This window comes from Alternaria metachromatica (assembly GCF_023757995.1).
Source record: "Alternaria metachromatica strain BMP 0045 chromosome Unknown scaffold_44, whole genome shotgun sequence".
NCBI lineage: Eukaryota > Fungi > Ascomycota > Dothideomycetes > Pleosporales > Pleosporaceae > Alternaria > Alternaria metachromatica.
The window spans coordinates 174,616-200,026 of NW_026055535.1; the positions used below are offsets into that span (position 1 = coordinate 174,616).

A 25,411-nucleotide genomic window follows, 5' to 3' on the forward strand; every position below is an offset into this window, starting at 1 on the left:
CACTGTAAAGTCACTCCTGCTCTTCTTGTACCCTCATCTTAATTATGACTAACGAAAGTGGCTAGCGCCATCACCACACGTGAAGGGACCTCGGGAGCGCGTACCTGTGATGAGCGACCGTGATTTGCTCGCAAGCTTCTGAGAACGAAGAAGCGCGTCTAGTATTCGAAGCGGTGTGCACAACTCAGGTGCTCGAAGTTCCGTCTACATGATGCGTGAGCCCAGCGTGAGACTCGAAAGGTGAGCAAAGGGCAGTTTTTCGCGCTAGCGGCTTGGCAGGGCGAAGGGTAAACTTGCCAGAATGGAAGCCAGGTATTTCGTTCAAATAATATGGAACTCAAAGTTGCAACTTAGAAGATCGTTACTGGGTATTATTACTATAATCACTCGCTATCTTTTGTACTGTTCCAGACAGGGCTCGCTCGTTCGTTTCATGCCGCTAACGCCGCGCAATGCTATGCGAAAATCTAAGATCATCGCAATTGGAGATCATGATCGTCGTTCACCCGTAACTTCGTTGTCCTCGCGCTCAATACTCAGTCCCGTCATCTAAAAGCGTAATCTTTCATCATGGTTCCCTCTGGGCTTTCGCCACCGCCTTCGTCTTCTTCACGATAAAGACGCCAACTTCCACACCCTTCGTGGGCTCACCGTTATGGTAGTCCCGTTCCGATACACCCTCGAGAACGGCCTGGATCAGTGTTGCAGCGCTCATCTCGGAGCTTGGGAGCTTTTTCGACTTGCTGAAGTACTTGGTGATTATCTCCCTTATACGGGGCTTCTCTTGCTTGATCCACCAATCGTCCGCCCAAGCTGACCGTTGCATCAGAATCTCCTCTTTTGCGGCGTGGATGACTTCATAATGTGCTCTTCTCTCATTGTTGTGTCGTTCGCCCATTGCTCCACAGAATTTCCGGACTTGCGCCTCCAAGTGGTTGTACTCGTCCAGGTAATTGACTGAACTCATTTGACCCAGGTTCCTTCCTAGCTCTGAGTGGAGATCGTGGACTACCGTTACGGTGCGCAAGAGTGGGTCGAGAATTGGTCCGAGGTACTGCTGCGTAAAGGTCCTCGCACCTGTCCTGGTCGGATAGATGAATAGAAGGACGCCGTCATCGCTAGAAAGTTCGATGAGGCGATCGTACAGCAAAGATCTACCCCGAAACGTGAACATCTCAGCGAACTCATTAGTGTTAGTAGGCGGAATGTATCGCTCTACAATCGAAACATTGATGCTCCCGGGTGGCACGACGGGTCGAGGCGATGGGGGCAGGAGTTTCGAATCGAGTTGATAGTCTGGAATAGCGACCGCGCTGTCAAAGACTTTGCTGGTAAAGTAAGAATCTCCTCCGACAGCAGGACCAGGCGTCGACGGAGGAGACTTTGGCAGATCCATGAGCGTGTAACGACCAGGCAGGGCGTGGAACACATTGATCCACGAGGTTTGCGTTGACGATCTATCATGAATAGAAGCGATGACTTGGCCGAAGATGTGGCCTGATGTTGACGGACAAGGCAAGGCGTGGGACAGAATCTTGACTGAGTCCAACTCCAGACATCCAGATTCGTTTACTAAGCTAATTAGCGAACGGAACTATGCGTCATTCAGGTGCAAGAAGTACTCACTGATGGTGCTTTTTGCCTCTTCTATCCACGCTGCCATTCTCAGCGCGTCGCTGAACTCGTCGTTGAACTCTTCGTGGGTCGGTACGATTATGGGCGCTTGACTGGGAGCTGTAGCGCTGGCAGTGATGTTCAGATTTGGTGACACCCCTGGCTCAGAATTTGGAGGCGAACCCAGCCCAACCGTGCGTGGGTTCACAAAGGATCCCCAACTGATCGTCCCCGGCTCCGTATCCGAGGGAGGCGTGTGAGTGGACACAAGATGTCCGACGCGGGCTCTAGCTTCCTTGGGACTGGTAACGGGGGTATGACTGGCCCCGTTGGCGTGGCTGAAGAAGTCGAGTGGTGGGCTGAGCGCATGGAGAGGGTCTTCTGGCTTCGACAGAGGTCCAGCGCCTAGTGGAGAGAAGGAGTGGTGTGTTTGCTGTGGGATACGATCAGGGTGGGGCGCAGCAATGCCTAGTACATCAAACGAGGGTAGACGCAGGTTGTGCGTACTCCTGAGGACCGTGGACGTGGGAAGCGAGATGTTGCTTTGAGGAAGGTTGAGGGTCAGATCAAGCTGCGGCCGGTCCTCGATGGTGGGAGTCCTAAGAGGCTGGGGTAAGGCGGAAGCCAGCGGGAAAGGCTGCGGCAGAGAAGCGTCGAGAAACGAAGAGATATCGTCGGGAACCGCTATTTCGGGGCAGGGACCCGCATCTATGCCCTCATCCGGAGTGGGTGGGATGGAGTTGGGCTGGAGCGCTTGGTGGGAGTCTTGGTGAAAGCGAGGAGGGGCATTATCAGCGTCAGATGGCTGTAGAAGATGTGACGAGGACTGGAAGCCCGTCATCATGACCAACGGGGTCTGAGATGTTTGCCGGTAACGCGCACAATCACGCTATGCTGGGTAAGTGGGATGAACAGACGCACGGAGACGTGGCTGAAAGATCTGGCGTCCAGGTACAAACGCGGTAGCGCCGCGGCGGCAGTAACGGCCGCGTGGGAAGTATTGACAAGTGGAAGGGGCTGGCGGTAAACGAGTGGATGGTCGCCTGGGGAAGACGGTCGCTGCGTCCAAGACAGTCATGTAACAGCAGAGCGACCAGGCCAACGCGGTGCGAGGGCCAGGTGGGCTAGGTTGGGTTTGCGGAGTGAATACCCGATGTTCGCTGCGGTTGATGCTAGCGTGTTTTGGAGGACCAGGGTCTCAGCAGCTGAAATCTAGACCTCGCGGCCACAGCAATTCACACCAGCGAAATGGCCTGACCGCACCCGCTGCTCCCTGCACACATGGCAGCCTAGCTCCATCACCAGCATGCCCATCCATCGCGCCTCACGCTGCCGTTGTTTGGTTGTTTGTAGCGCCGACTGTTCGGTGGGTCGATGCCCTGCTGCACGACAAGCCGGGCTAGTCCTGAAGCTGTTTGATACGAATTGAACGCACACCCATAGGGCTCCCGTGGGGAGCCAGCGTACACGAGTACGCAGTACGGCGCCGCACCCTGCCAATCGCCTACCAGAACGCAGCCAGTCTCTGCACAGCTCATGGCCAAAACGCACAAGTTTTCAAGTCGCTCCACAGTCACCTACCCTCGCCAACGTTTTGGTGCGAGCTTACAGCGCGTCTTTGGCATGGGTCCAGCAAGCCTCCAAGCTATCTACCCGCAGTCACACAGTGCAGCCACACTCAGCTGCCGCGACACGCTTTGCCCTACAAGGCGAAGGGCCATGCGAGTCTAGGCTCCCCATCGAGATGTCTCTTTTGGCCAGCGGATTCTTGATTGTCAGCAATCGAAAACCGTGAAAACTTCTTTTTAGCTGGATGCAGCTTAGGTTAATGATCAGCGCCATGCTGCTTGTCACGGGACTTGCCGTTGGGCGCATTTTCATCTCGCCACTACCGAGCTCAGGGTTTATTCCATAGTTTACAAACGTAAAACTTCGCTATCAATTCTGCGACCGATCCACTCGTGCATGGATTGTCAGATGTCAGACTCTGCTTACAAAGTCCGTCCGACGATATGCCTTGCTCATTCTCTGCGGCCAAGAACCAGCCGTAGAAACGTAAACACCATACCAAGCTTTTGTGCCTGCGCATTACGACAGCCCACCTTGAGCTCTAGGGTCCTGTTGCTTTGGCTTGTCTCCAAGTACCTTCTCCTTAGCTCCACGCTCGTCTAGCTTTATTCCATCAAGACACTTCCTCGGTCAACCGCCGCGCCACCATCGCCTTTACGTACTCTTACACTCAAGTATCAAACTATCGACATTAGCACCAACTTAACAACAGAGTGAGACATGAACAACGTACCTGCCACTTCTGCAGTCCCTTGTCCCTTGCTCCTGGCGCACTTGAACTGGATTTCGATGCCATCTTCGGCTCATGCAGCTTCACGTACTCCTGCGCAAGCATAGGACATGCTTTCTTGTGCGCCTTGTAGTGCGTCTTCTGGCAGTCTTTGTTGCAGTACGTTACACTGTGGCACTTGATGCACTGCTTGAGCGTATCCGGAGACTTCCCGCATTGCGCGCACGCCTGAGGCGGTGCGGATGATGATGAGGATGCAGACTCTGGCTGTGTGTTGGGTGTTTGTGACGATGAGGTGGACGACTCTGCCTGTGTGGTAGATGCACCGTTTGAGTTGTTTGCCGAGTCGGCCATCTTCGGAACCGAATGAGCGAGGATGTCTAAGTTGGAGTCGTGATAAATCCCAATTGCGGCTTCAATGTCGATGTATTTCGCTGCTCTTCACCTCGACAGATGCCAAAAGTTGAACGTGATCGACATTTTGTCCGCAGGGATGCGCCTGAAGCGACTGCGCTAACCCAATTCTGTGATAGCTTGAAAAGCTAGCAGGTGTCCCGAGGTCAGTCGCGAGCGCCATCTACACTGCCATAACATATCCGCCGTGCAAAGAGTTCCTGATCGAGTCGCCATCGACAACAACAATGTATCGCTCTGCTTTCGATGTTGCAGATGCTTTTACGCGCGCGATGATGACAGAATCATTGCGAAGCTGCGCGACTCCATCGAGCCACTGACCATCAGCTCGCTCGACTCATTGTTGTTGAGTGCCAACTCTCAAGAACTTTCGATGCAATGCAACAAAAACGTTTGTGAGTCATTCAATAGAGAGAACCGTTTCTTTCCTCGTTCATGGCCGCCTTCGTCAATAGATGTCCACGTCTCATCGCTCCTGCCGTCTCAACAGTGTCAATACCAGCCGGACGAGAGAAAGAGAAGCCTAACAGGCTTTCACTCCTGAGTCGGTAGGTTCACAATGGGTTCGAGTTTTGGACAGTGTTGTCGACTTTGAGCCTGTGGGTGCTTCATGCACGGTGAAGTATTATAAGAATTGTACCAAGCACTGCAGTACCTCTTCTCCACAACCAACATACTTCGACAACAACCTTCAAGCACTTGTTCATAACTCGCACAGAATCCATCATGGGTACCGAGATGTCTCATCAGCAGAACGACGATCACACATCCCAGCCGTCTCACGATGGCTCACACAGTTGCGAGATGTGGATGTTCGAACACATAGTTGATGCCATGACACAGTTAAGATCGATATGGACTGAGATCAACGCGCCTCCCCCGGCTACGATCGAGCGATACATAGTGTTATCCGCCTCCGAAACACTTCACGATTCAGAATGCCCTATCTGCCAGGGGGACTATGACGAGGATCAGCATGTAGCTATCAAGCTTCTAGGCACACATTGCAGTCACGTTTTCGGCCGAGACTGCTTACAATGTTGGGTCAATAGCGGTATGCAAAAGGCCCATTACTGTCCTATTTGTCGGCAATGCATACGTGGCGCGCTTGGTGGACTACCCCCATCGCAGCCAGGCGCCGAAGACGAAGAAGAACATGTGTATGAAGTCTTCTACGATGAAGAAGAAGAAGAACTTGAAGCAGAACTTGAAGCAAGACTTGAAGCAGCATTTGGAGAAGAACTCGAAGAAGAACTCGAAGAAGAACTCGAAGAAGAAAATAAAGATGAACATGAAGATGAACAAGAAAAAGAAGAGGAAGAAGAAGAAGAGGAAGATGAAGAGGAATGGGAATGGGAATGGGAAGAGGAAGAGGAAGAAGCTGAACAAGTCCTCAGTCCGCTACAGCGTGAACAACGCGATAGGCACTGGGCAAACTTAACCGAAGTCAGCAATATTTTGCAAAACATCGAAACAATCGTTATGCCCCCGGTTGCGGCGGGGGGGCAGTTAAGCCAAGCTCTTCAAGTCGTACGCCCGGACCCGACTATCCAGAATGAAGAGCGCGCCCTCAGGCAAACACTGACTCGCCTCTGGAATGAAAGCCGTTATCTCAATGAGCTTCTGTGTATCAATTTCGAACGCCAGCAGGAGGAGCAGCAAAGGGAAATTCTGCGCGCTGAAAGGGAGAGGAACGTACTGCAGGTTGAGATGATGCAGTTCACCGCTAATTTCCGGAGGATGTAGAAGGACAAAAGGCTATGCAGAAATTGATGGGAACCGCGAGCTAATCGCGATTGTGAAATATGTCTTCTCCCAGTATATGGGGTCGACATCGCACATCATGCGAATGGAGAAATTCATGGACTAAGATAAAAAGTTGCTATCTTCTCATGATATCAAGGTGTAAGCATCTATTTGTCAAAGGATTCCATTGTGAAAGCGCTTCTTGCTGTACTTTTTAGCAAATACCAGTCGTCTAAAGCAGCAAATCCATTGTAATCACAACTGTGATTAACGCTAAACATCCTAACACTCTACTCATCCAGCCAATCCTCAAAATTCTCATGACACAAGAGGACCTTATCCGTATTTTGCGCTTCCCTTGAACAGTGATATCCCACATTACCAACAAAACCCAACCGCACCAAACCTTCATGAATCAAGCAAATCCAACCTCATGAGCATATAAACGCACACCGTCCAACTTCCTTCCCCCACATCCACCAGTACCCCTCACTCTCAAACCCCCTCATCCCTTCCACGAAAAAGCTGTCTACCTCTTTCACAAAAAGCATTAAAATCCTGCTCCCGCCGCTCCAACGCCTGACGCATCCTTCTCAACTCCCCTTCACGTTCCCTCAGACGGGCTTCGCGAGCATCCAGATCGGCTGAACGTCGTTGGAACTCGAGTGACTGGAAAGCATGGGGTGGCGCTGCTCTGTTCTGTTCAGATTGGCGTGTGGAGTTTGTGGAGTTTGAATCGTCCGGGGGATAGTTGAATTGTGCTCGATGTGGAGGTGCTGAGGATGGGGTGCGTTGCTGGCCGAATTGGAAGGGTTGGGGGGTTGGATGAGGGGGGTGAGAGGATGTGTGAGGCCCTGAAGATGTAGGCTGAAGCGCTGGTTGTCCGGCTGTCGCTTGTCCTGCGGCGAGTGCAGCGTGAAACTCACGATGTGTGAAGACGGGCTCGGTGCGCCAGTCTCCGCTGTAGCGAGTGTCTCTCGATGCAGCAGATGACGGAGTCGTAGGCGGACGGGGCTCGGTGCGCCAGGTATCGCGATATGAAGTGTCGCCGGATGTAGTAGGTGACTGAGTCGTAGCCGGACGGGGCTGACTGGTTCGTGCGTAAAGTCGGGGTGTACGTGCAGGCAGTAGTAGTGGATCTGTATCTCTCCTTGTAGAATCTGACGTTGTGTCGCCCACAGGGTCCAAGGGTACAAAGAGGGAAGGTGCGGAGTCACCGCCTCTAAGAACCTCTATAGCCTCTTCTGTCAAACGCCGACTGCGCGCCGAAAGGCTTTCATATTCGGCTTTGAACCATACGGCGCGACATAGCGGACAGAGATTGGTGTTGTCTTGGGTCTTGCGACGGGCGAAGATCTTTTCGAGGCAGGCGTGACAGAATTCGTGGTTGCACTGGGTGGGTGGCTGGACAACGACGCGCATTGCTTTGTGAGTACTGCGATCGTATTCCTCTGTACATATCGGACAGTGGGCTTCTTGTGGTGGGTCGCGCTCACTACACGGCTTCAAGCAGCGGCGTATGAATTGGGCACAGGCTAATGGCGCTGTTTCCATGTTGATTGATCGTAGCGGAGTTGGTCGCGTAGTTCTAAGCGGTGGAGTGTAGAGTGGACATCGCGGTGGTGTGAGAGGTTGTAGTCAGCCTTGCATAGAATGAGAGGGTATAGAAGTGGATCCGACGCAAACTTGCGCACCCGGAAGTGAACCGCATGGAATCCCCACGGACCAGTAGAGACGTGTATGGAAGGGTAATGACGTAGCTTATGCTTGTTGGATCTGACCCAAGAAGATCGCAGAAAACATACATGACATTGAGCTATGGAGTTCGCTGATTACGAAGGAAAGACTTGCAGTTCCTAGCGCGCCTTGCAGTGACAATGTAGAGATAACCATGTAGCGCTACCCAGGTATCAGCCCAGGTGACTTTCATTCAGGAATGAACACAAGACAGCAGCTCCTCCACCTTCGACTACTGTTTCGAAAGCAACAGCAACTGGAATATGGAGAACCTGTGCGCCAGTCAGTTCACGTTATCTAAGTCTTTCGCAGAATACTTACAATATACCAGCGAGGAAGAGATACACTTTTCCCGCGTCCGCAAAGTAGACCATACAGCCCGATAACAGAAGGTTTGTCGACGCCATGACCACAATTTGGGACATATCTCTTTCCTGCTGAGAGATGTATGCAACAGCGACAGGCACTAGACTCGCAAGCACTGCCGTGAAGACATGGGTGCACTCTCTGAGAGTGCTGTCGTAAATTACTGGACTGCCACCGAACTTAGACTTTTCCAAGAATCTCCCAAAAATTCTGATTATGGTAAGTGACCGCTCGCAGACCCACAAAGTAAAGTAGTCGCTGAATTCGCGGGACTTGAGTGAGATCAGGTCCGTAGCTACATGTCCATGGAACCGATCATATTTGACACAGTCTTCAGGAAGGCCATAAAGAGGTTTGTGGTGAAAAATCCAGTTATCGCGTGTAGCGCGAGACACGTTGTAGGATTTAATCTGGTCGAGATCAAAATGATCGGGCGCTGCGATCTTGGCGAGCATACGTTGTCGTAGAAGTGCTTCTTCTATACGTGGGTTAGCGCCATAGTCACACAGATTGAATGATAAGTTTACCGTATTTCTCAAGCTTCTCACGAATCTGCATGATGAAATGGTACTGCTTGGGCTGTGGTTTGGCGGAATCCTCCATTGTATTCCAAGCCCAATCTGTGGCATATTCTTTGGTGATGCCGCCTTTTCCCTCTCTGAAATTGGTCATCACATTATGAAGCTTCCACTCCAGATAGTCGATCTCTGCTTGCATGAAGAGGAGATTCTGCACGCCGAGCGTTCGGAAGGTACGGAAAATAGCCCGCTCAGGCACGCGAGCCATGTATTCAGCCAGCCGTGGGATACCAGCTGGGATACTCTTATCCCAGTCGGCTTCTTCATCCGCGTCATCAGAGTTGTCGGGCTTTAGGTCTTCCTCGACGTTTCCGGCTTCCTTAGGGGGATTCAATTTGATTATCTTGTAGTCCGCCGTCTGCGGTGCAGTATCGCCATGTAGCTGACCAGCAGGCGCCGTGTCAGGCGAATGCGCTTGCCGAAGCACAGATTGATCTGCGTCTGCACTTGCCAGGCTTACATGAGGCTGTGGAGAATAATCCGGAGTGTGACGAAGCGGAGGGTAATCCGGGTGTGAGGGGTCCATGACCGGGATCGCGTTCACAGAACGTTCTGAATCAGGTCCATCGGACTTAGCTGGTCGGACAAGTCCATGTGCTATGTTATCGACATGGTCGAGCTCTGGGGTCGAAGATGTAGACATGGTAACTATTTGTTAGTAACAGATATAATCAATGATTCTCTTGTAAATAGTGGAACTTATGCTGGAAAGAAAGATAGCCTGCCGGAGCTGTTCTTATATGAACGAAGTACTGCGCAAACGTACCAATATGACAATACCATTGAAGCAGATGAGCATGCAGATGACCCCAATTAACAAGAGTGATGATGTCGGCGTATATTCCATGGTACTGGCGAGAGCCTTGTGAATGTACGCCCTACAGGTGTGCCCAACTCTTTCCACGAGTAGGGCTTTGACAAACCGATATCAGACAGTTGTGAAGATATCTTGCTTCACGACATCTTGTGCCGTCGATAATTGCTGTCTTGTAACGCGTACATGCGCTGTTCGATCGATCGCGCGGACAAACCCGGCTTCACTGATTGGGTTGGCGGTGCGATCAGTCGCGGCCTTCTAAGTCTGAACAAGGAACTCTGGAGGCCAGAACACTGCTTCAGATATGGGTAAACAGACTAATGTTACAAACCCATATGTTGCCGGTGTCAGACACTTCCATCAGGCCGTGCTATCATTATTAGTTTGCGGCCACTTTCGCAAGTCAACGAAGATTGATAGTCCTGCATGATTAATTCGCCATTGCGGTTGCACATGGAAAAACGCGGTAGAAGGTAGGTGAGGCTCGATGGAAGATAAGGAAGGATGCGGCATCTGACCACTGGTGTTGGCGTGCTGACATAGCTTCCTTACCGAATCGCATAGAGGATGACAGCTGGAGTGTTACTGTGCATATTCGCGGCTGTCCAAACATGGAAGAAGAGTCTGAGGCGACAAAGTGTGGGTTGGACAGCTTGATGACATCATGTGCAAAGTGGGGAAGAGCTGCCGGGACCAGCCACGTGCCAGCCTCCACACCTTGCCCTGAACATCGACAGCTTGTCGCATATCACGACAAAGCGTACCACTGATCCTTTACTCACGAGGAACTCACTGGAATGTATAGTGAAAGAGATTCCTAGCTTTACACGCGGGTTTGACCATTCGCCAAATAGCATTGCGGCATCATCTGGTTGCCACATATGCTTGTCGTCTTTCAATCGAAAGCGCATTGGAGTTGTTCAATACCTGAAGAGGCATTAGGTGACTGTTGCAAAAGTTACTTGCAAGCTACATGCACCTGCGTTGAAGCCCATCGCACTGATAGCAATCTGCCTACCTTGATGTCTTCACGCCCCTACGTCAGCGCTCTGCGCATCACCGAACGCTCACATCTGCCGGGTACGGACTTCGCGAAAAGTCCGCCGTAAGACCAATGGTATGCGCGGTTACTGAGGTCAAAGGTGTCCTGGTAGGTGTCAGGCTACGTGAAGTCCGACGCCCGTTCAGCATACACAGCCTTGGCGACTGCATCGGTTCGAGCTGACTTGATGAGATTACCAGACCACAAATGATACTAGGAGTTTAACGAGAGGCTCCATTCTGACGTTTTGGTGTGTGAATACACGTGTCGTTACAGACATATAACGGGTTGTATTGGATACGCGTACTGCGACCTGCTGGGAGCAGCGGAAGGCGTCTTAGAGGCGCATACTCAGTGTACTCCGTGGCTTGGTTCCTTCAGGAGAAACCTGCGGGTTTACGCGTCGTAATCCTGCCCTCTGTGCATCCAGCCTCAAGTTGACGTACTCCAACAAAGCCCAAGGACTATATATCCCATCCTCCCTATGTTACCCATCATCTCATCAACCACCAACTTCCACCTTCACTCCATCGTCTCTTCCTCTACCATCACCCATCATCATGAAATCCCTCTTCCTGCTCCCCCTCCTTCCCACCTCCCTCGCCCTCGTCGCCCCCCTTAAGCGCCTCACTCCCGACCTCCACCCCCGCAACGCACACTGGGTAAGCTATGAGTGTACGAAGTGCATGTGAGATAAATACTGACTTCGTACCTCTACCCCTGCAGGGAACAAAATCCTGGTCCGGTACTCACACAATCACCGTAACAACAACCCTTACTGTCACCGTGACCGCCTTCCCCTCCGCCTTTTCCTCCGCCAACCAAACCTTCCCCAACGTCACCACTACGGACGTGAGCGCGCCGGCGACAACCAGCGATGATTTTGCGCCGATCACTCTGATCACGCTGCCTACTGAGGTGTCTGCGACTACGGGGTCGAGCGATGGTCTGGCGCCCGTTACGTTGATCACACTTCCCACGGCTACGGATGGTGGAGTGGGAGATGCGGCGCCGACGCCGAATGATCTTGAGCCGATTACTTTGATTGATATTAGTGCTGTTACGCCTATTTAGATGGGTACGAGAAGTAGGGACAGGGACGAAAGAGGAGGGTGTAGGGTTTGGTGATGGGGTAGCATGGTCGCAGAAATTGTAGACGAAATACTGCTGGTTTGGTCTCGAGGAGGGAGTTGTTTTGGTGTACATATTGTTTCGCTATTGGTCTTGGGACTCCACACTCTTTTGGTGTATCGATTCAGTCGCTCGTTTGGAAGTGTTGTTCATGTGCATGATTTGTGTTAGTGGGTTAGAGTCACATCTGGGGTGTTTAAGCAACAAGCAACAATGGAACGGTAGCTGGAGTGAGGGGCATAAACAAACTTTCTGCTTTCTCATACCGTACCAAGTATCGGCGTGAAGCGTACCTAGAAGAAGACTGAGGCCAAGAAGTCATGCCGTCGCCGTCCCGCAACTCATGTTCGGGAGGTCGTCAATGACAACTCTCAAACAGTTCCGTCGCACTCAACCGCATACTGCTGCTAACCTTACTTCCCCTCCTCACATGCTTGGACGCAAACGCCCTATCACAAGTTAGCACTACCTTCACATACACATCAGCAATGAAATGACTTACACATCCCCAACAATCTTCCTCAAAACCAGACTATCCACCCATTCACCCTTGATCTGCGTCTTCTCCTTTGTCAAGCTATGTCTTTCAAACCCCAGCCTCTCCGCCAACTTCCAACTCCCCTCGTTCCTAGGATCGCACTCAATCTCCATTTCCAACTTCCCTTGGTTCTGCAGTCTTTCTTTCAGAGCATCGATGAAAGCTGTCATGGCTTCTGTAGCGTAGCCCTGGCCTTGCATTGACGCCAAGAAGGAGAACCAAAGTTTAGCGTGGGTGACGGGTTTGATAGTAGATTCTCCTGGAAGGGAGTCGGAGTTGGCTTGAGATGTTTTGGCGCCGACGCGGCCGATGAATCTTTCGTCGAGCGTCTCGACAGCGAGTTCATACTTCGTTCGCGGCACGTCGTTGTGGTTGCGGATGTTTTCCAAGACGAGTTCACGAGCTTGTTGGCGTGTTCGTGGGGGCCACTCCTGGTAACGTGCGTTTTGCTCGTTTCCTTCGAGAAGAAAGTAGCCTTCCTCGTCCTTCATCACGAACTCGCGGAGGAGCAGACGGGGTGTTTTGATAGCACCAAAACGCTCGCCCTTCACGTTTGCGCGGGCGATGGCTGCGAGTTCTTCTTTTGTGAAGGCACCTGAGGCTTTGAGAATCTTCTGAATGACGTTTCCCTTGGCGACCATATAGTCGACGATGTTGTTGGCTTTTGCCGCGAGTTCAAGCTTCACTCGCGCGTACTCATCCCTCAACTCGATGTCAGAGCGTAGCGTATCTCGCAAGCTGAGGTGGTTGCGCGTTTGTGCAACACCGTCAACACACAGGTAAACGTTGTGGCGATTGGATTGGTTAGGGTCTTTAAAGGCATGACGGTCGACAATCCCCAGCTCTCCTAGGTAATCGAATTTCCCTTTCTCGATGAGAGCGTCGATAGCAGGCTGAACATTTTCGCGAGTGACTATGATGTCAACATCGATGATAGGTTTGGCGACAAGTCCCGGCACTGATGTACTACCCACGTGCTCGATCGAGAGGTAGTCGATGTCCTGTAGGTGATGTTCCAACTCCGACTTGATAGTTTCGAATTGCTGCGGCCATTCCTTGTTGTATTGCTCGATGATGACAGACATTCTTGACGATAGAAGAGAGGCGTATAGTAAAGCACTAATCAAGTCGGCGGCGCCTGGTCGAGGTTGAACAGGTGAATGTGTCGGCTAAACCTCCCAAGCTTGTGAAACGATCTCGCTTCTCACCCGGGCGCGCCCGAGGGGTGCAGGAGCAAGAATGTCGGTGTAACAAAAAGCATGAAAAGAGCGCAGAGACAAGCAAGATAGCGGAAACCCGAGATTGAGGTGGTACATAGAGCCAAGATGCCGCTTGCGCACAAAGGGCGAATGCAACGCGGAGATACGGGCAAGACTCCGACCCGCTTGCTTTGATTGCGCTCCAGCCTCCAGAATTGTTTGAACTAATCATACTCTTCAATCTTGATCACAGGTATGTCTGCGTACGGCGGAGGCGCATCTCGGCCCAACAGAGCAGTCTCGGCCTCAGAGTCTGTGCCAGGCTTTTCCTGCTGTCTCTGCAGAAACAGGCGACGTGCCATGATGAGGCTAGCCGCAAGCAGTGCAAGGAGCGGGAGAAGTAGGGCATCCTTTCCAACCTGTATTCTGCCAACAAAAGCGTTCCAGGCCCTCGACAACGTGCCAAATCTACCGTACTCGTCCCATTCACGTGGGTCAAATGTTGTTTGCATCATGGCCAGCTTGCCACACTTCATCCTCGGCGGTGGCATCTTGCCCTTTGCGGAGACGACTAGTACTTCTTCGATGGAGAGTATATATCCACCTTCCAAATTCTCATCGTGTTCCTTGCGCACCAAGATCTGAACAATCCTCTGACCCAATTTGATTGGCTCAGCGGTCTCTCCCCAGGGCAAGCCCGTCACATTGAACTGAAGCCACCAAAGTTCAGGCTCCTCGGCGCGGAAGATGGTATGCTCGTATTGTAGGGGAAACATTATCCTGCTATGCTTGTTCGGATTTGAGGCGTCTTCGGAATCCGCATCCGTCTCTTCCTGCTCTACCTCGGTGGTAACTTGCTTCGCGTTTATGTTGAGAGGCATGGGATCGAGAGGAAATATGCGCTGATCGTTGAGAAGTAACGCATCGTTGAACTCAGTCAGGACAAACTTGAGCAACTGATCGTGGTCAGTCGTATTCATTCTCAGGGCTGGAGAGTGCACTTACTAGAGAGTTCTTTGGTGCCGGATGCAGCCATTCTGCCTTATGAGGGCTCGTCCAGGCACGCAGCGGGCATCCCACGCATTCCAGCTTCACCGTGTATTCTCGGCCAGCCTCCTCTTCAATGACTTTGCTGTGGTCCGATATTGTCGGACGAGTGATAGCTGCGGTAGCCAGCGCCGAGAGACCGAGAAGAGCAAAAGGACGCATGGTGACGTTAACCGAAGACAAAAAGGAAGAGGAAGTCACGACACAGCTCAAAGAAGTGATGTTCGCACAAGGAGGCGGGAGATGGCCGACGATGCCGGGCGACGCGTACAAGCCTCGGGCTACGGCAACGCTAGCGCAGGGATCATCAGCGTGGGAGCGTGGGTAATGCTCATTCTAGAAGCCTGAAGCTTGTCTCCTCCTATACTCCTCTTTGCGTACAGACCGCGCATGCCGTACTTGTTGGTTTTCGCGATGGTGCTGCTCATGTTCACAGACATGGCGGCTCGACATTCAGTCGTACGGTCGTCGACTCATCTCCTACACATGCACTCCGCGTGAGCATCGATGTCCTGAGGGCGCAATGTAGAGAAAGGTGGGTCCGGCATTGCTTTCACTCTCACGTCAAAGCATGGCAAGGTTGGGAAGTTGTAGTCAGAATGGTCATGGAGCAAGGTTCGCATTGAAGGACTGGGCGCCAATTAAGTACAACCCGATCGCCAGCACAGGGCTTTCCCCCATACATTGTATGGATATCTTTCCCTCATAAGCGCGTAGCATTGATCATATCCCTCAACACGTCCCCTTCCAGACATAGCATGGTTATATCTTTGAGTCGTTGTCAAATGGTCTCATATTTCCTTTTCCTTTTTACTCCTACGCCGCCGGCACATGCCAGGTTGTCAAAGACAGGGTATGTAAGAGAAGCATCGACGAAACGGGTCAAGACATCTACCACTGGGTAGTGGTAGCAGGGGCAGCGGTCTCGGCACCCCAGCCCTCGTTGCCAGTCTGAGCATCGCCAGACGCAGCCCAGTCGGCAGTGTCAGCGTCCCAGCTGGTGCCAGGGGCAGCGGCGGCCTGAGCAGTGAAAGCACCGGCAGATGCGCCGGAGACCTCCCACTCGCTGGTGAAGCCGTCAGCGACGGGGCCAGCACCGACCTCATCGGCACCGGGGACCTTGGCCTCCTCGACACCAGCGCTGTCCTTGTTCTCCTCAGCCTCGGGGTCGCGGTAGAAGTACAAGTCAGTCATGACGTCCCACTCAGTCTCGCGGTTGGCGAGGGTACCGCGGAGGCGGAGGACCTCACGGGCAAGCATCCACCAGATCAGACCGATGGCGTGGCGTCCCTTGTTGTTGGTGGGGATGGCGACATCGACGTACTCGGTGGGGGAGTCTCCGTCACAGAGGGCCTGTTCTATGTTAGTCTCCCGACCCTTCCCCATGTTCTGAACTGGATGCTTACAATGACGGGGATGTTGACGTAGGAAGCCTCCTTGATGGCCTGCGCGTCGGTGCGGGGGTCGGTGACGATGACCAGGCGGGGCTCACGGAAAGAACGGGTGATGTAGTTGGTGAAGTTACCGGGGGTGAAGCGACCGGCGATGGCAGTGGCACCAGTGTGGGAAGCGAACTTCAGGACGGCACGCTGACCGTAGGGACGGGCAGAGATGACACAGACTATTCACTCAGTGTCAGCCAGAGTCCGCGTGTGCCAATATTCGCATCTTTCAAGATTGTACATCTCGAAATGCGCGAGTGAACGTACTGTCGGCCGGGTTGTCAATGGCGACAATGATGCGCGCGGCGAGGACAATCTTCTCCCAGGTCTTGCCAATGTTCAGGACGTTGACACCGTCGGGCCTGGTCTTCCACAGGTAAGGCTCCATGTGCACCTGGAGGTTCTTGGAACCGAGGTGGCACTGAGCAGCGAGGAGCATCTCAATGTCCTGCTGGGTGGGGTTGAAGATGGCGGGGAGGTTGGAAGGAGCCATTTTGACGGTTTGGCGCTGTACGAGCTGGTCGGTATACAGGAGTTGTCGGGTTGCGTGCGAGAGACTGAGTCGACGAACTTTCGTGTTCGCGATATTCGCATCGTGGTGGGAGCGCCTAGCCGCAACCGGACTGGCGCAATGACGCGCCGGCATCGGCAAAACCAGTCGCCGGCCATGGATCCGCAAAAGATTCGAGGGTGGTGGCAGCGAGAGTGCAGCCAGCAATGCCGCCGCGAATACCTGCCCTGTCGTGCCTGCGGGCGCCGACGTGTATGTAGAGGTTATCATCGACCCGCCAGTCATACTGACATCTCCCCAGCTTTCTCAGCCACCAATCAACTCACCCTCCCCATCCGAACTTTCGCCTCCACATCGCACCTATACGCCGAGTCAGCCGAACGACAGAAGAAGCGCCTCGCAAACGATCCCTATATCGTCGCTCAGCGGAACAGGAAGAAGGCTGCCAATCTCACGCGCCGCGCTGAGCTCGAACAAGGCCGTGTCGCGAGCCTGGGAGACCCAGTCCGCGGTGTTGCAACACCATTCGTAGAGTCCTTCGATACTGGAAAGCCAATTACGTACGAAGAGGGCAAGAAGATACCGAAAGACCGGAAACACCTCAACTATGCCTTCGAGCCAGAAACTGTCAGGCAACAATTGGACAGGAGCAAAGACTTGGCTGTTCCGCTGGGCATAATTCCAGAGGAGACAACGGCCCCCACAACTAAATGGTCCAACTCTATATTCGGCAAGACGCAGGCAATCCAATTGTCGGCCGACGAGATCGAGGAGCAAAGCAACAAGGACCATGCTCGAGCCGCTGAGGCCATCGCCCGCATCACCGCTCTCGAAAACGGATCGAGCAAAGACCGCATGCGCGTAAACATCACACGCTGTGTAGAGACATTCGGGCGCCACAACACCGATAGGATATTCCCACCCAAGGCGCCATCATTGAGCCGGTCAGGTGCCGAAGAAGTCCGCGCCGTGCGCCCAGAAACAAACGTTGCAGCGACTGCAAAGCGCGTCGGGCCTGACACTGGGTCGTCCGAAGTCCAAATCGCCATTTTGACAGCAAAGATCAAGACCCTGGCCGACTTCCTACAAGCCCGGGGAAAGGGCGACAAGCACAACAAGCGGAACCTGCAATTGCTGGTGCACAGGAGGCAGAAGTTGCTACAGTACCTCAGACGGAAAGAGAGAGGTGGTCCGAGGTGGCAGCATTGTATCGAGACTCTTGGGCTGACCGAAGGTACCTGGAGAGGCGAGATATCGTTGTGAGAGAAACCGAATAGATTCTGTTCTTCACCCTTCCCTCTAACACCTTCCACTTTTGCATCGATGAATTGTAGTAGATACATGCATCCACTTGTCATGAGTAATCACGCACATGTATCATATGAGTTGAAAGCACCCTTGTAAGTATACTGCTAAACGAGGTGGATCAATCCATGCCCATGCTTTCCGTATCGCCTTCCCACCTTCCCATCTCAGCAAAGTCTAATCTCGCATTACCTCCCCCAGCTCTTGCGACTATGAAGGGCGCAATCACGTGAAGGGCGTAAATTTAGGCGTCCGCCAACTCTATACAATGTTCCGACCGTGAGGCTGCGACATTCCCTAGTTATACATACCCGCTGGCATCCTACTTCAAAAATCGCGTTCTTCCCTGTAATCCCAAGAATCTTGCAACGCCCCAAATAACTCCAACAATGTCACTCACACCACCAAACCCTCCACCCCAACCAAACCCCTGGTCCAGCCAACGCCTGCACTACCGCGCAATCCGCCCCATCGACATAAATGTCTTCCACGCCTTCAGCGCCGACCACACCGGCTACGCAAACAGCAATTTCGACAACATCAAACTGCCCGGCCCTGCCGACTCCGAGAAATTCATGAAAGGCGTCCAAAACGACTGCCTTTTAGCCGCCATCATCTGGCTACCCCACTTGCCAGAAACGACTGCTCTAAATGACGAGGAACGTGAAAAGGCGTTCGCGACAAGGAGGAAGCAGGGGGAGATCGTGGATGAAGAATATGGTACGGCTGTAGGTGAAATCCATTTAGATATGCCACCGCCGCATAAACAACATCATCGCAATACGGAGATTGGGCTTGATATCCTACCGTTATATCAGGGGAAGGGGTATGGGTCTGAGGCTATTAGGTGGGCGCTTGACTATGCGTTTAGGCGGGCGGGGTTGCATAGGGTTAAGGTTAGGGGGTTTAGCTGGAATGAGGGTGCGCTGAGGTTGTATGAGAGGTTGGGATTTGTGGTTGAGGGGAGGGAGAGGGAGAGTGTGTGGTTTGAGGGGGGTTGGTGGGATGTTGTTACGTTGGGGATGCTGGAGGGGGAGTGGCGGAAACTCGTGAGTTAGTTGAAAGAATTCAGATATTACTCTGCTGCAATGACACGTGTTTTGCGCAGATAGTAATGACGGAATTGAGCAACAGGGAAACTACGTCTCTCACGTGCTCTGCTCGCGAATCAAGGCATACCGTACTGCAACCCCCCTCTACTAACATCCCTGATCACCATCGTCGCATTATTCGCCCGTTTCTCCGCCGCTTCATAAAGCGCCTGTATATCTTCCTTCCACATAGTCTCATTCATCCTCACGACCTTCCTATCATAAGTCATCATCCCATTAACCTCTCCCTCCACATCCGTAGTCTGCGTCCAGACCCCGCCCGAGCAAGCAAAAAGATCAATCTGCTCGCGCAACTGGTTGAGCAAATCGTGACAGCGGTAGTTCCACCAGTTGGTCCCGTTGGTAAGTTCGTATGCGGTCTGCTTCTCTAGGTCTTTGAACCAAGCGTGCGCGAAGTTGTCCTCAGGGAGCTGTGTGCCGATGCCGCCGAATTCGCCCTGGAGCCCGATGCGCGAACTGTCGTAGGCGGAGTCGTAGTTGTTGCCTTGGCGGGACCAGAATGGCGTGCCGCATTGGGGTGTGGAGTAGTGGTGGTTGTCGTCGAAGTCGCCGGCTGTATGGTCCGTCCAACCACTGACAGAATTGACTAGGCGAGTGGGATCGATCTTTCTTACCATTTCTGTTAATGGGAATTCGGGCCATGGAGGCGAGGTATCCTGACCCCATTCTTCGTTGTAGATTGTCCAAGCAAAGATACTGGGGTATGATTTGAGCTGCTCTACCATCAAAGCCAACTGACGATCAAACTCATCTTGCGCATCTTGGCCTGCTAATCGCTTACTACCACAGCCGTCCGGCAGATCTGGTCGTAGAGAAGGCATGTCTTGGATGACCAGCATCCCCATCTCATCGCAAGCTCTGTAGAACAAGGCCGGTTCAACTTTAATGTGCTTGCGTACCATGTTGTAGCCAACATTCTTCAGCACCTTGAGATCATAAACCATGGCTTCGACACTTGGGGGTGTGTAGATTCCGTCTGGCCAGTACCCTTGATCGAGCGTACCGAAGGGGAAAACGAACTTTCCGTTCAGGAGTGGGCGCTGTATCCCGTTGATGGTACCGCGGGAAACAGTCCTGAATCCGGTGTAGCTTTGGATGGTGTCACTGGCCATTTTTATGGTGATATTGTACAGGGTAGGACTATCGGGAGTCCACAGTTCTGGCGATGGGACATTGAAGGTAAACGCGGATCCGCTAGTACCCTTAGCTGTCGCTTTGGCATCGGTTGAGCCTAGTTCATGGACTGTGATCTCGTATGGGATATTTGTTAGGTTAGTGCTGCTGTGAACAGTTACAGTCACTTCGATATGTCAGCGATGACCATCAGAGAGCAAGGTTCATATTTACCAGTCCCATCCATATCCGCTGTTAGGTCCAGTTTCGAGATATGCTCTTTTGGTGTTGACTCAAGCCACACAGTCTGCCAGATACCACTACATGGTGTGTACCAGATCATCCCCTCTCGGTTCAACGTTTGCTTTCCGATCGGTATTTGGACCATATCCACATCCGTCGGATCGAAGGTATATACCAGCCTGTTATTACATTAGCCTGGTCTCTAATCCTCAGTTTACGATACTTACAGTTCATTCGTCCCATTTGCGCTCAGGTATTGCGTCACGTCTACACTGAACTCAAAGTATCCACCTCTGTGGAAACCAGCATTCTTGCCGTTCACAAAGATTGTGGCCTCGTAGTCAACAGCACCAAAGTTCAAGATGACGTTGTTGCCGCTAGGCCATGATGACGGTACTGCGAATGATGTCTGGTACCAACTCCACATGCGACCCTTTCCTGTCACACCTAGGCTGCATCAGTAACCTTTCTAGTCGGAAGTCTGGGTTGACTTACCCGAGAGAGCACTCTCAAGGCAGAAGGGAACTAGGACCGGGTTTTCCAGTGTTTGTCCGAAAGGTGGTGATGCGTCCGAACCATTTGTAGTGTTCCTGTATCCCCACACACCATTAAGGTTTTTCCAGTCTGTTCGCTGGAGGCGTGGTCGTGGATACTCTGGCCAAGGATTGGTCCCCACTGTGTCCGTCCATTCCGTCTTGAGTGGAGTATATCCAACCTTGTAGTCCGTTCGATTACTTTGACGCGGATGAACCGTATTGACAGTGGCAGCAACAGCTGACCACGTCAACAACCCCGTAACAAGCCCAAAGATGAGCTGCATGATGAAGAGATCGGTTGGCAGGTGCGCATCCAAGATGCGGTAAGAAACCGTTGAGATGCGGAGGACGACGGCGGCTTTTAAGCCTTGGGTGGGTTCATGACAGCATGGTTCAATGGTAACTGTGACGGCTTTGCAGCTGCATATTGGTATTCTTAGTTCTGGGAATAGCGGCGGGATGATCCTGGTGGCTGCACACCGTCGACGATCATGCTACTACTGAGGTAGCTCGGCGCATGTTTGGACAGGCCAGAGTAGTCGCGTGGCCGGGCCGGCTGATCTGATGCATGGCGTTCAGTATGCGTTTGCAGAGCATTCGGTTACTGCATAAGCCTGGCGCCTTGGAAACGACGAGGCTGACGGTGAACGTCGAAGAGGTGGTTGTACGTCAACGCCGTGGATGCATGCCTGACGCTTACCTACCTGCAGAGTGTCAGATGCATGGACGTAGTAGAACAAGTCTGATCAGCTGCGATCAGCGTCTTGGCTACAGGGCCGGTAGATTCCCCGCACCGTACGGATCAAATGGGGCCGGATTCTGAGTTTGGACCAGCGAACAATGACCCGAAGGTGGCATGTAGACATTGCAGACAACAACACGTTATGAGATCTGACGGCAAGAACGTTGGGATGACTTTTGAGGCAGTTAGGAAGAGACACCGTCAATACTAGGCCTGCGCAATGGACATGAAATCGTTGGCGATAGTCTGACAGAGTCGTGCATATGTAGGATGCGGGGATACCCCGCCTCAGCAAATGCGGTTGATGAGATAAGCGTCAGGTTGCGACGATCTCGCATGCGGCTCAGAGATACACTCAGGAACCAAAAGTGTGCAGATGTTCGTTGATAGGTATTAGGTATATTCGTGCTACGTTGTAGGAAACTTGAACAGTACACTCGCTGAGCTGTCAGGATCGTACAGGACACGCCTATGTCTGCGTAGGTGTGGGGCACTTCACATGTGCTGTTGCTCACCACATGCCTGTAACATCGGCATTCTCTAGCCGTATGCATGCCCGCCATTCGCATGATAGCAGTGCTCAGGTCGTTCACCACCTTCCTATTTCTCTTGCGATGTCACCCCGTGCCGTAAGGCTGGTACCGCCACGTGCCACCCAAGACTGCACTGCATACAACTCCGCAATCTATAGCAACCTCGCGGATGTCTGAGTATTCTCAGATGATGAAGATGCGAGAAGAGGTTGAACGCGATGCCTGCTCGAGTCTAACATTATGGGTCTCGATCCTGCAGAATCTCATGGCATCAGCATGAATGGCTTGCTCCAAGACTTCCCCTTCGTGGCTGATGACGTCGGTCTCGAAGGGCTTGAAGAGCTTGGGAACATTGGCGACATTGGGGACCGTGGTGATGTTGGTGAAGTGGGAGAGCTTGGTGGTATTGGAGCTTCCCTCGGTGATTCATATGCTCTACCAATTTGGGCTTGTGTGGCAATGGGTTCTAGCGTTTTTATCGAAGCGCTATCATCTTCTTCGATACCGAACAAGGTCGTCCGGTCGGAATACGAGTTCAGTATCGAGCTTACACGCGTCGTGCTCGAGCGTATGGTATCCGCGTCAGAGGTACTCGAACTCGTTGAGGTCATTGTTGACATTGTCATTAGTGAAGCCCTGTCCGAGCCGGAATACGACGATGCCGCTACTCCAATATCGTGCTTATGAGCGCCGCAATGGATGTCGGGTATGGAAGTGTTTTCGAAGAGAATGTCAAAGATCTTGTCGCGAACATCACGCGCCGCAGGGCGAAGCATAGGTGCTTTGCTCAACATACTCCGGATGACCTGTAATATGGGAGGGATCGCCCGGAACGCGTCGTCGTCATGCTCAAAGGAAGCCTTTTCGAGTGTGTTCATCCAAGTCTCTACCTTGTCGAGATTGACATGATATGATGAGTCCGTTCGAGAGTTCTTCCCGCCAGTATTGGTCCTTTGCTTCGACGTACGGTGCTTTACGAAATCGTGAGGCTTCTTCTTTAGCATAAATGTGATGATCTCCAGGAAAACACAACCAAGGGAGAACACATCTGCTTTCTCAGTCTCGTGTACCCGCGACCGCTTCTTCGGTGTGGGCTTCGCTTTCGACTTCTTGAATCCAAAGTTGAAACCGGAGAAGTCCGTTGTAGGTGCTTTGGTAAGCTTCTGCCGTTGTGAGCTATTACTGCCGGATGACCCGGATGAACTCTTGCTAATCATCGAAGCATGTCGACCGTTTGGGATAGTGGGTGAAGGCGCAGGGTCATTGGGGTCGAAAGGTCCTGTGCTGATGTGTGTCTCTGGCGCACTATATACGTAGGCGTCCATTGCGTCGGGCTTCTTGTCTTTTTGAAATGTCTCAAGGCTACCGATGTCGCTAAATGCTATCGCATTCTGCTCGTCAATGAGGATATTTGACGGTCGAATGGCGGAGTGGCAGAATCCATTCTGATGCAGCGTTGCAATGGCGTCTGCCAGACAGTGCAGCCAGTTGAGTACCAACCATCTCCGGTCAGGCTTCAACAGCTTCTGGTACTGAGTCGGGTTGCGGTGGTCGATGAAAGTGCGAAGTGTATGCTGCCCTACAAAGTTGGTGACGATGTAACCAACACCTTTGGAGGTATACGAGGCCCAGATCGGCGCAAGATGCTCATGCTCGACCATCCTTGCGCTTTCTACATCCATCTTGAAGTCCTCTTCGAACGCATCCGGTGTTTCTGGGTCGCCCAGTGGAAATCGCCTGCGAACGTAGATTTCCCTTGCCTTCTTCGGTAGGTGCATACGTTGCCAGGCCTGTAAGCTCACTGCCACTGGCAGAGACATTACGTTCTCGACTGGAATCTCCTCGTTGGGCGCATAATCGATATGTATGCCTTCCCGCAATTCTCTTAGGAGGAATGTGAACTGTGTATGGTAGAAGCGAGCATCGGCGTGGTTATCGCGGCGATTCGAAAGCGAAAGCTGCTCTATATCGTCCATTTCGAGAGGCAAATCATCGTCGTCCCACGATCTGTCAACAACCGCGAAGATCCTATCCGCTTCGCCAATCTCGACCAAGATCAGGAACAGTCGTCTTGCTTTCTCCAGGATCCATTCGATGTAGGTGTCGTCGCTCAGATCGCCGAATCCGACAGGTTGTGTGAGACGTTCTCTCTCTTTCGGTTGTAGCCTTGAGGTGACGAAGTCATGGTTGACCTTCTCGTTGATTCGCTCCTCGGTCCACCAAATCTGCTGGAGAGCGTGCTGCGGGGTGACGAGGCTGTGCCCAGCGTATCCATAGATCAGAGCATTCAAGGCGACCGTTTGGTCGTTGACGACGTTTGTCAATGTCCTCGCACTCATTGTGCCGATTGATGGGTTGTGGTGGAGCTCTTATGTCTGCAAGCCCCGCGTGTTAGTACAAGACACGAGTCGTGCGCCGAGTGGTGAGCTGGTGATCATCTCCAGGAAGAAGAAAATCGGATGACGGGGAGAGTGGCTGTAAGGCTTCAGTAGGTATGGAGTAAGACAATGCTGTTGTCAGGCGTCAGCGGGGCCAGAAACATCGGCTGTTGATTGTGGTACACAATTTGATCCGCCTCTCGGAACGCCTCTGGTTGTGGCAAGCGGCATGGCGACGAATACATGGCGTCGGGTCGCCGCTTAGAGGCCAATCACCAGAAGAAGGGCAATAGAAGGCGCATGCTTGAGCGTCGTTGGCATAGGGCGAGGTAGGGCCTTTTGCCTGGAAAGGTCTGCGTGGCCCCGAAAGCGGCCGCCATGTGCAACGTGACCAGGGTGTTTCCAGGCGGAGGGTTGATAAGACATGGTGCAGCAAGCGAATTACAGACGCAGGGAGACGGATGCTAAACTAGCATACCAATAAGTTTTGCGGAGGGCCGTTCCTGGAGCGGGGCGCATCGCGTTTAGCAGTGGGCGGTGGCAGCTATTGTGCACGCCAACCCTCCCCAAGGGCGGCTAAAGATGTGAATGCAGTCTGTTCCCAGGCCTTAGTTTTCCGTCTGGCTTGGTGTTGCCTCTTTAGTCGTATCTCGCAATGTTTCTGGTCATTTCGCGAGATCGAAGATTGGGCAGGCTCCCCTTGGAGGCTGTCGCAATCACAGGAGAGCTGCTGGTGCTGACAGCGGCGGATCAGCACCTAGATGCGGCTCAATTTTGCATCACCCGATGCTCATGGCGCGATACCGCCCGCAGTCGCTATCATACAGTAGCACCATGCAGGCGACTGGCAGCGATTGGAGATAGGATACACCCGGTCGGGATGTCAGAACCGAGGCTACACAAGATGCCAACTCGACATAAGATGAGATGATGCCCTGGATAGATGAAGGCAGATTGCGGCGTGGCCA

At 52.6% G+C, this 25,411-nt stretch overlaps 9 protein-coding genes across 9 annotated transcripts; 2 read left to right on the forward strand and 7 right to left on the reverse strand.

The window, feature by feature from the left end:
* Window positions 1-568: 568 nt before the first annotated feature.
* J4E83_010383 (uncharacterized protein) lies at window positions 569-2,458 on the reverse strand (the record flags this gene model as incomplete). Its single annotated transcript, XM_049337264.1, has 2 exons — window positions 569-1,572; window positions 1,627-2,458. The coding sequence occupies 2 exons, from the start codon at window positions 2,456-2,458 to the stop codon at window positions 569-571; spliced, it is 1,836 nt and encodes a 611-aa protein (XP_049183653.1).
* A 2,906-nt stretch (window positions 2,459-5,364) lies between these two features.
* J4E83_010384 (uncharacterized protein) lies at window positions 5,365-6,073 on the forward strand (the record flags this gene model as incomplete). The annotated part of the gene is made up of 2 exons (XM_049337265.1): window positions 5,365-5,371; window positions 5,463-6,073. The coding sequence occupies 2 exons, from the start codon at window positions 5,365-5,367 to the stop codon at window positions 6,071-6,073; spliced, it is 618 nt and encodes a 205-aa protein (XP_049183654.1).
* A 2,398-nt stretch (window positions 6,074-8,471) lies between these two features.
* On the reverse strand, window positions 8,472-9,397 carry J4E83_010385 (uncharacterized protein; the record flags this gene model as incomplete). The annotated part of the gene is made up of 2 exons (XM_049337266.1): window positions 8,472-8,654; window positions 8,684-9,397. 2 exons carry the CDS (start codon window positions 9,395-9,397, stop codon window positions 8,472-8,474), a joined length of 897 nt encoding a protein of 298 aa, XP_049183655.1.
* Window positions 9,398-12,102: 2,705 nt separating this feature from the next.
* J4E83_010386 (uncharacterized protein) lies at window positions 12,103-13,367 on the reverse strand (the record flags this gene model as incomplete). Its single annotated transcript, XM_049337267.1, has 2 exons — window positions 12,103-12,193; window positions 12,247-13,367. The coding sequence occupies 2 exons, from the start codon at window positions 13,365-13,367 to the stop codon at window positions 12,103-12,105; spliced, it is 1,212 nt and encodes a 403-aa protein (XP_049183656.1).
* Window positions 13,368-13,705: 338 nt separating this feature from the next.
* On the reverse strand, window positions 13,706-14,690 carry J4E83_010387 (uncharacterized protein; the record flags this gene model as incomplete). The annotated part of the gene is made up of 2 exons (XM_049337268.1): window positions 13,706-14,437; window positions 14,487-14,690. The coding sequence occupies 2 exons, from the start codon at window positions 14,688-14,690 to the stop codon at window positions 13,706-13,708; spliced, it is 936 nt and encodes a 311-aa protein (XP_049183657.1).
* A 729-nt stretch (window positions 14,691-15,419) lies between these two features.
* Window positions 15,420-16,463, reverse strand: RPS0 (structural constituent of ribosome; the record flags this gene model as incomplete). Its single annotated transcript, XM_049337269.1, has 3 exons — window positions 15,420-15,881; window positions 15,935-16,149; window positions 16,238-16,463. The coding sequence occupies 3 exons, from the start codon at window positions 16,461-16,463 to the stop codon at window positions 15,420-15,422; spliced, it is 903 nt and encodes a 300-aa protein (XP_049183658.1).
* A 224-nt stretch (window positions 16,464-16,687) lies between these two features.
* Window positions 16,688-17,744, forward strand: J4E83_010389 (uncharacterized protein; the record flags this gene model as incomplete). Its single annotated transcript, XM_049337270.1, has 2 exons — window positions 16,688-16,733; window positions 16,783-17,744. The coding sequence occupies 2 exons, from the start codon at window positions 16,688-16,690 to the stop codon at window positions 17,742-17,744; spliced, it is 1,008 nt and encodes a 335-aa protein (XP_049183659.1).
* A 1,210-nt stretch (window positions 17,745-18,954) lies between these two features.
* J4E83_010390 (uncharacterized protein) lies at window positions 18,955-21,074 on the reverse strand (the record flags this gene model as incomplete). The annotated part of the gene is made up of 4 exons (XM_049337271.1): window positions 18,955-20,198; window positions 20,246-20,433; window positions 20,482-20,701; window positions 20,750-21,074. 4 exons carry the CDS (start codon window positions 21,072-21,074, stop codon window positions 18,955-18,957), a joined length of 1,977 nt encoding a protein of 658 aa, XP_049183660.1.
* A 1,254-nt stretch (window positions 21,075-22,328) lies between these two features.
* Window positions 22,329-24,688, reverse strand: J4E83_010391 (uncharacterized protein; the record flags this gene model as incomplete). Its single annotated transcript, XM_049337272.1, has 2 exons — window positions 22,329-24,393; window positions 24,681-24,688. The coding sequence occupies 2 exons, from the start codon at window positions 24,686-24,688 to the stop codon at window positions 22,329-22,331; spliced, it is 2,073 nt and encodes a 690-aa protein (XP_049183661.1).
* Between the last annotated feature and the right edge of the window lie 723 nt (window positions 24,689-25,411).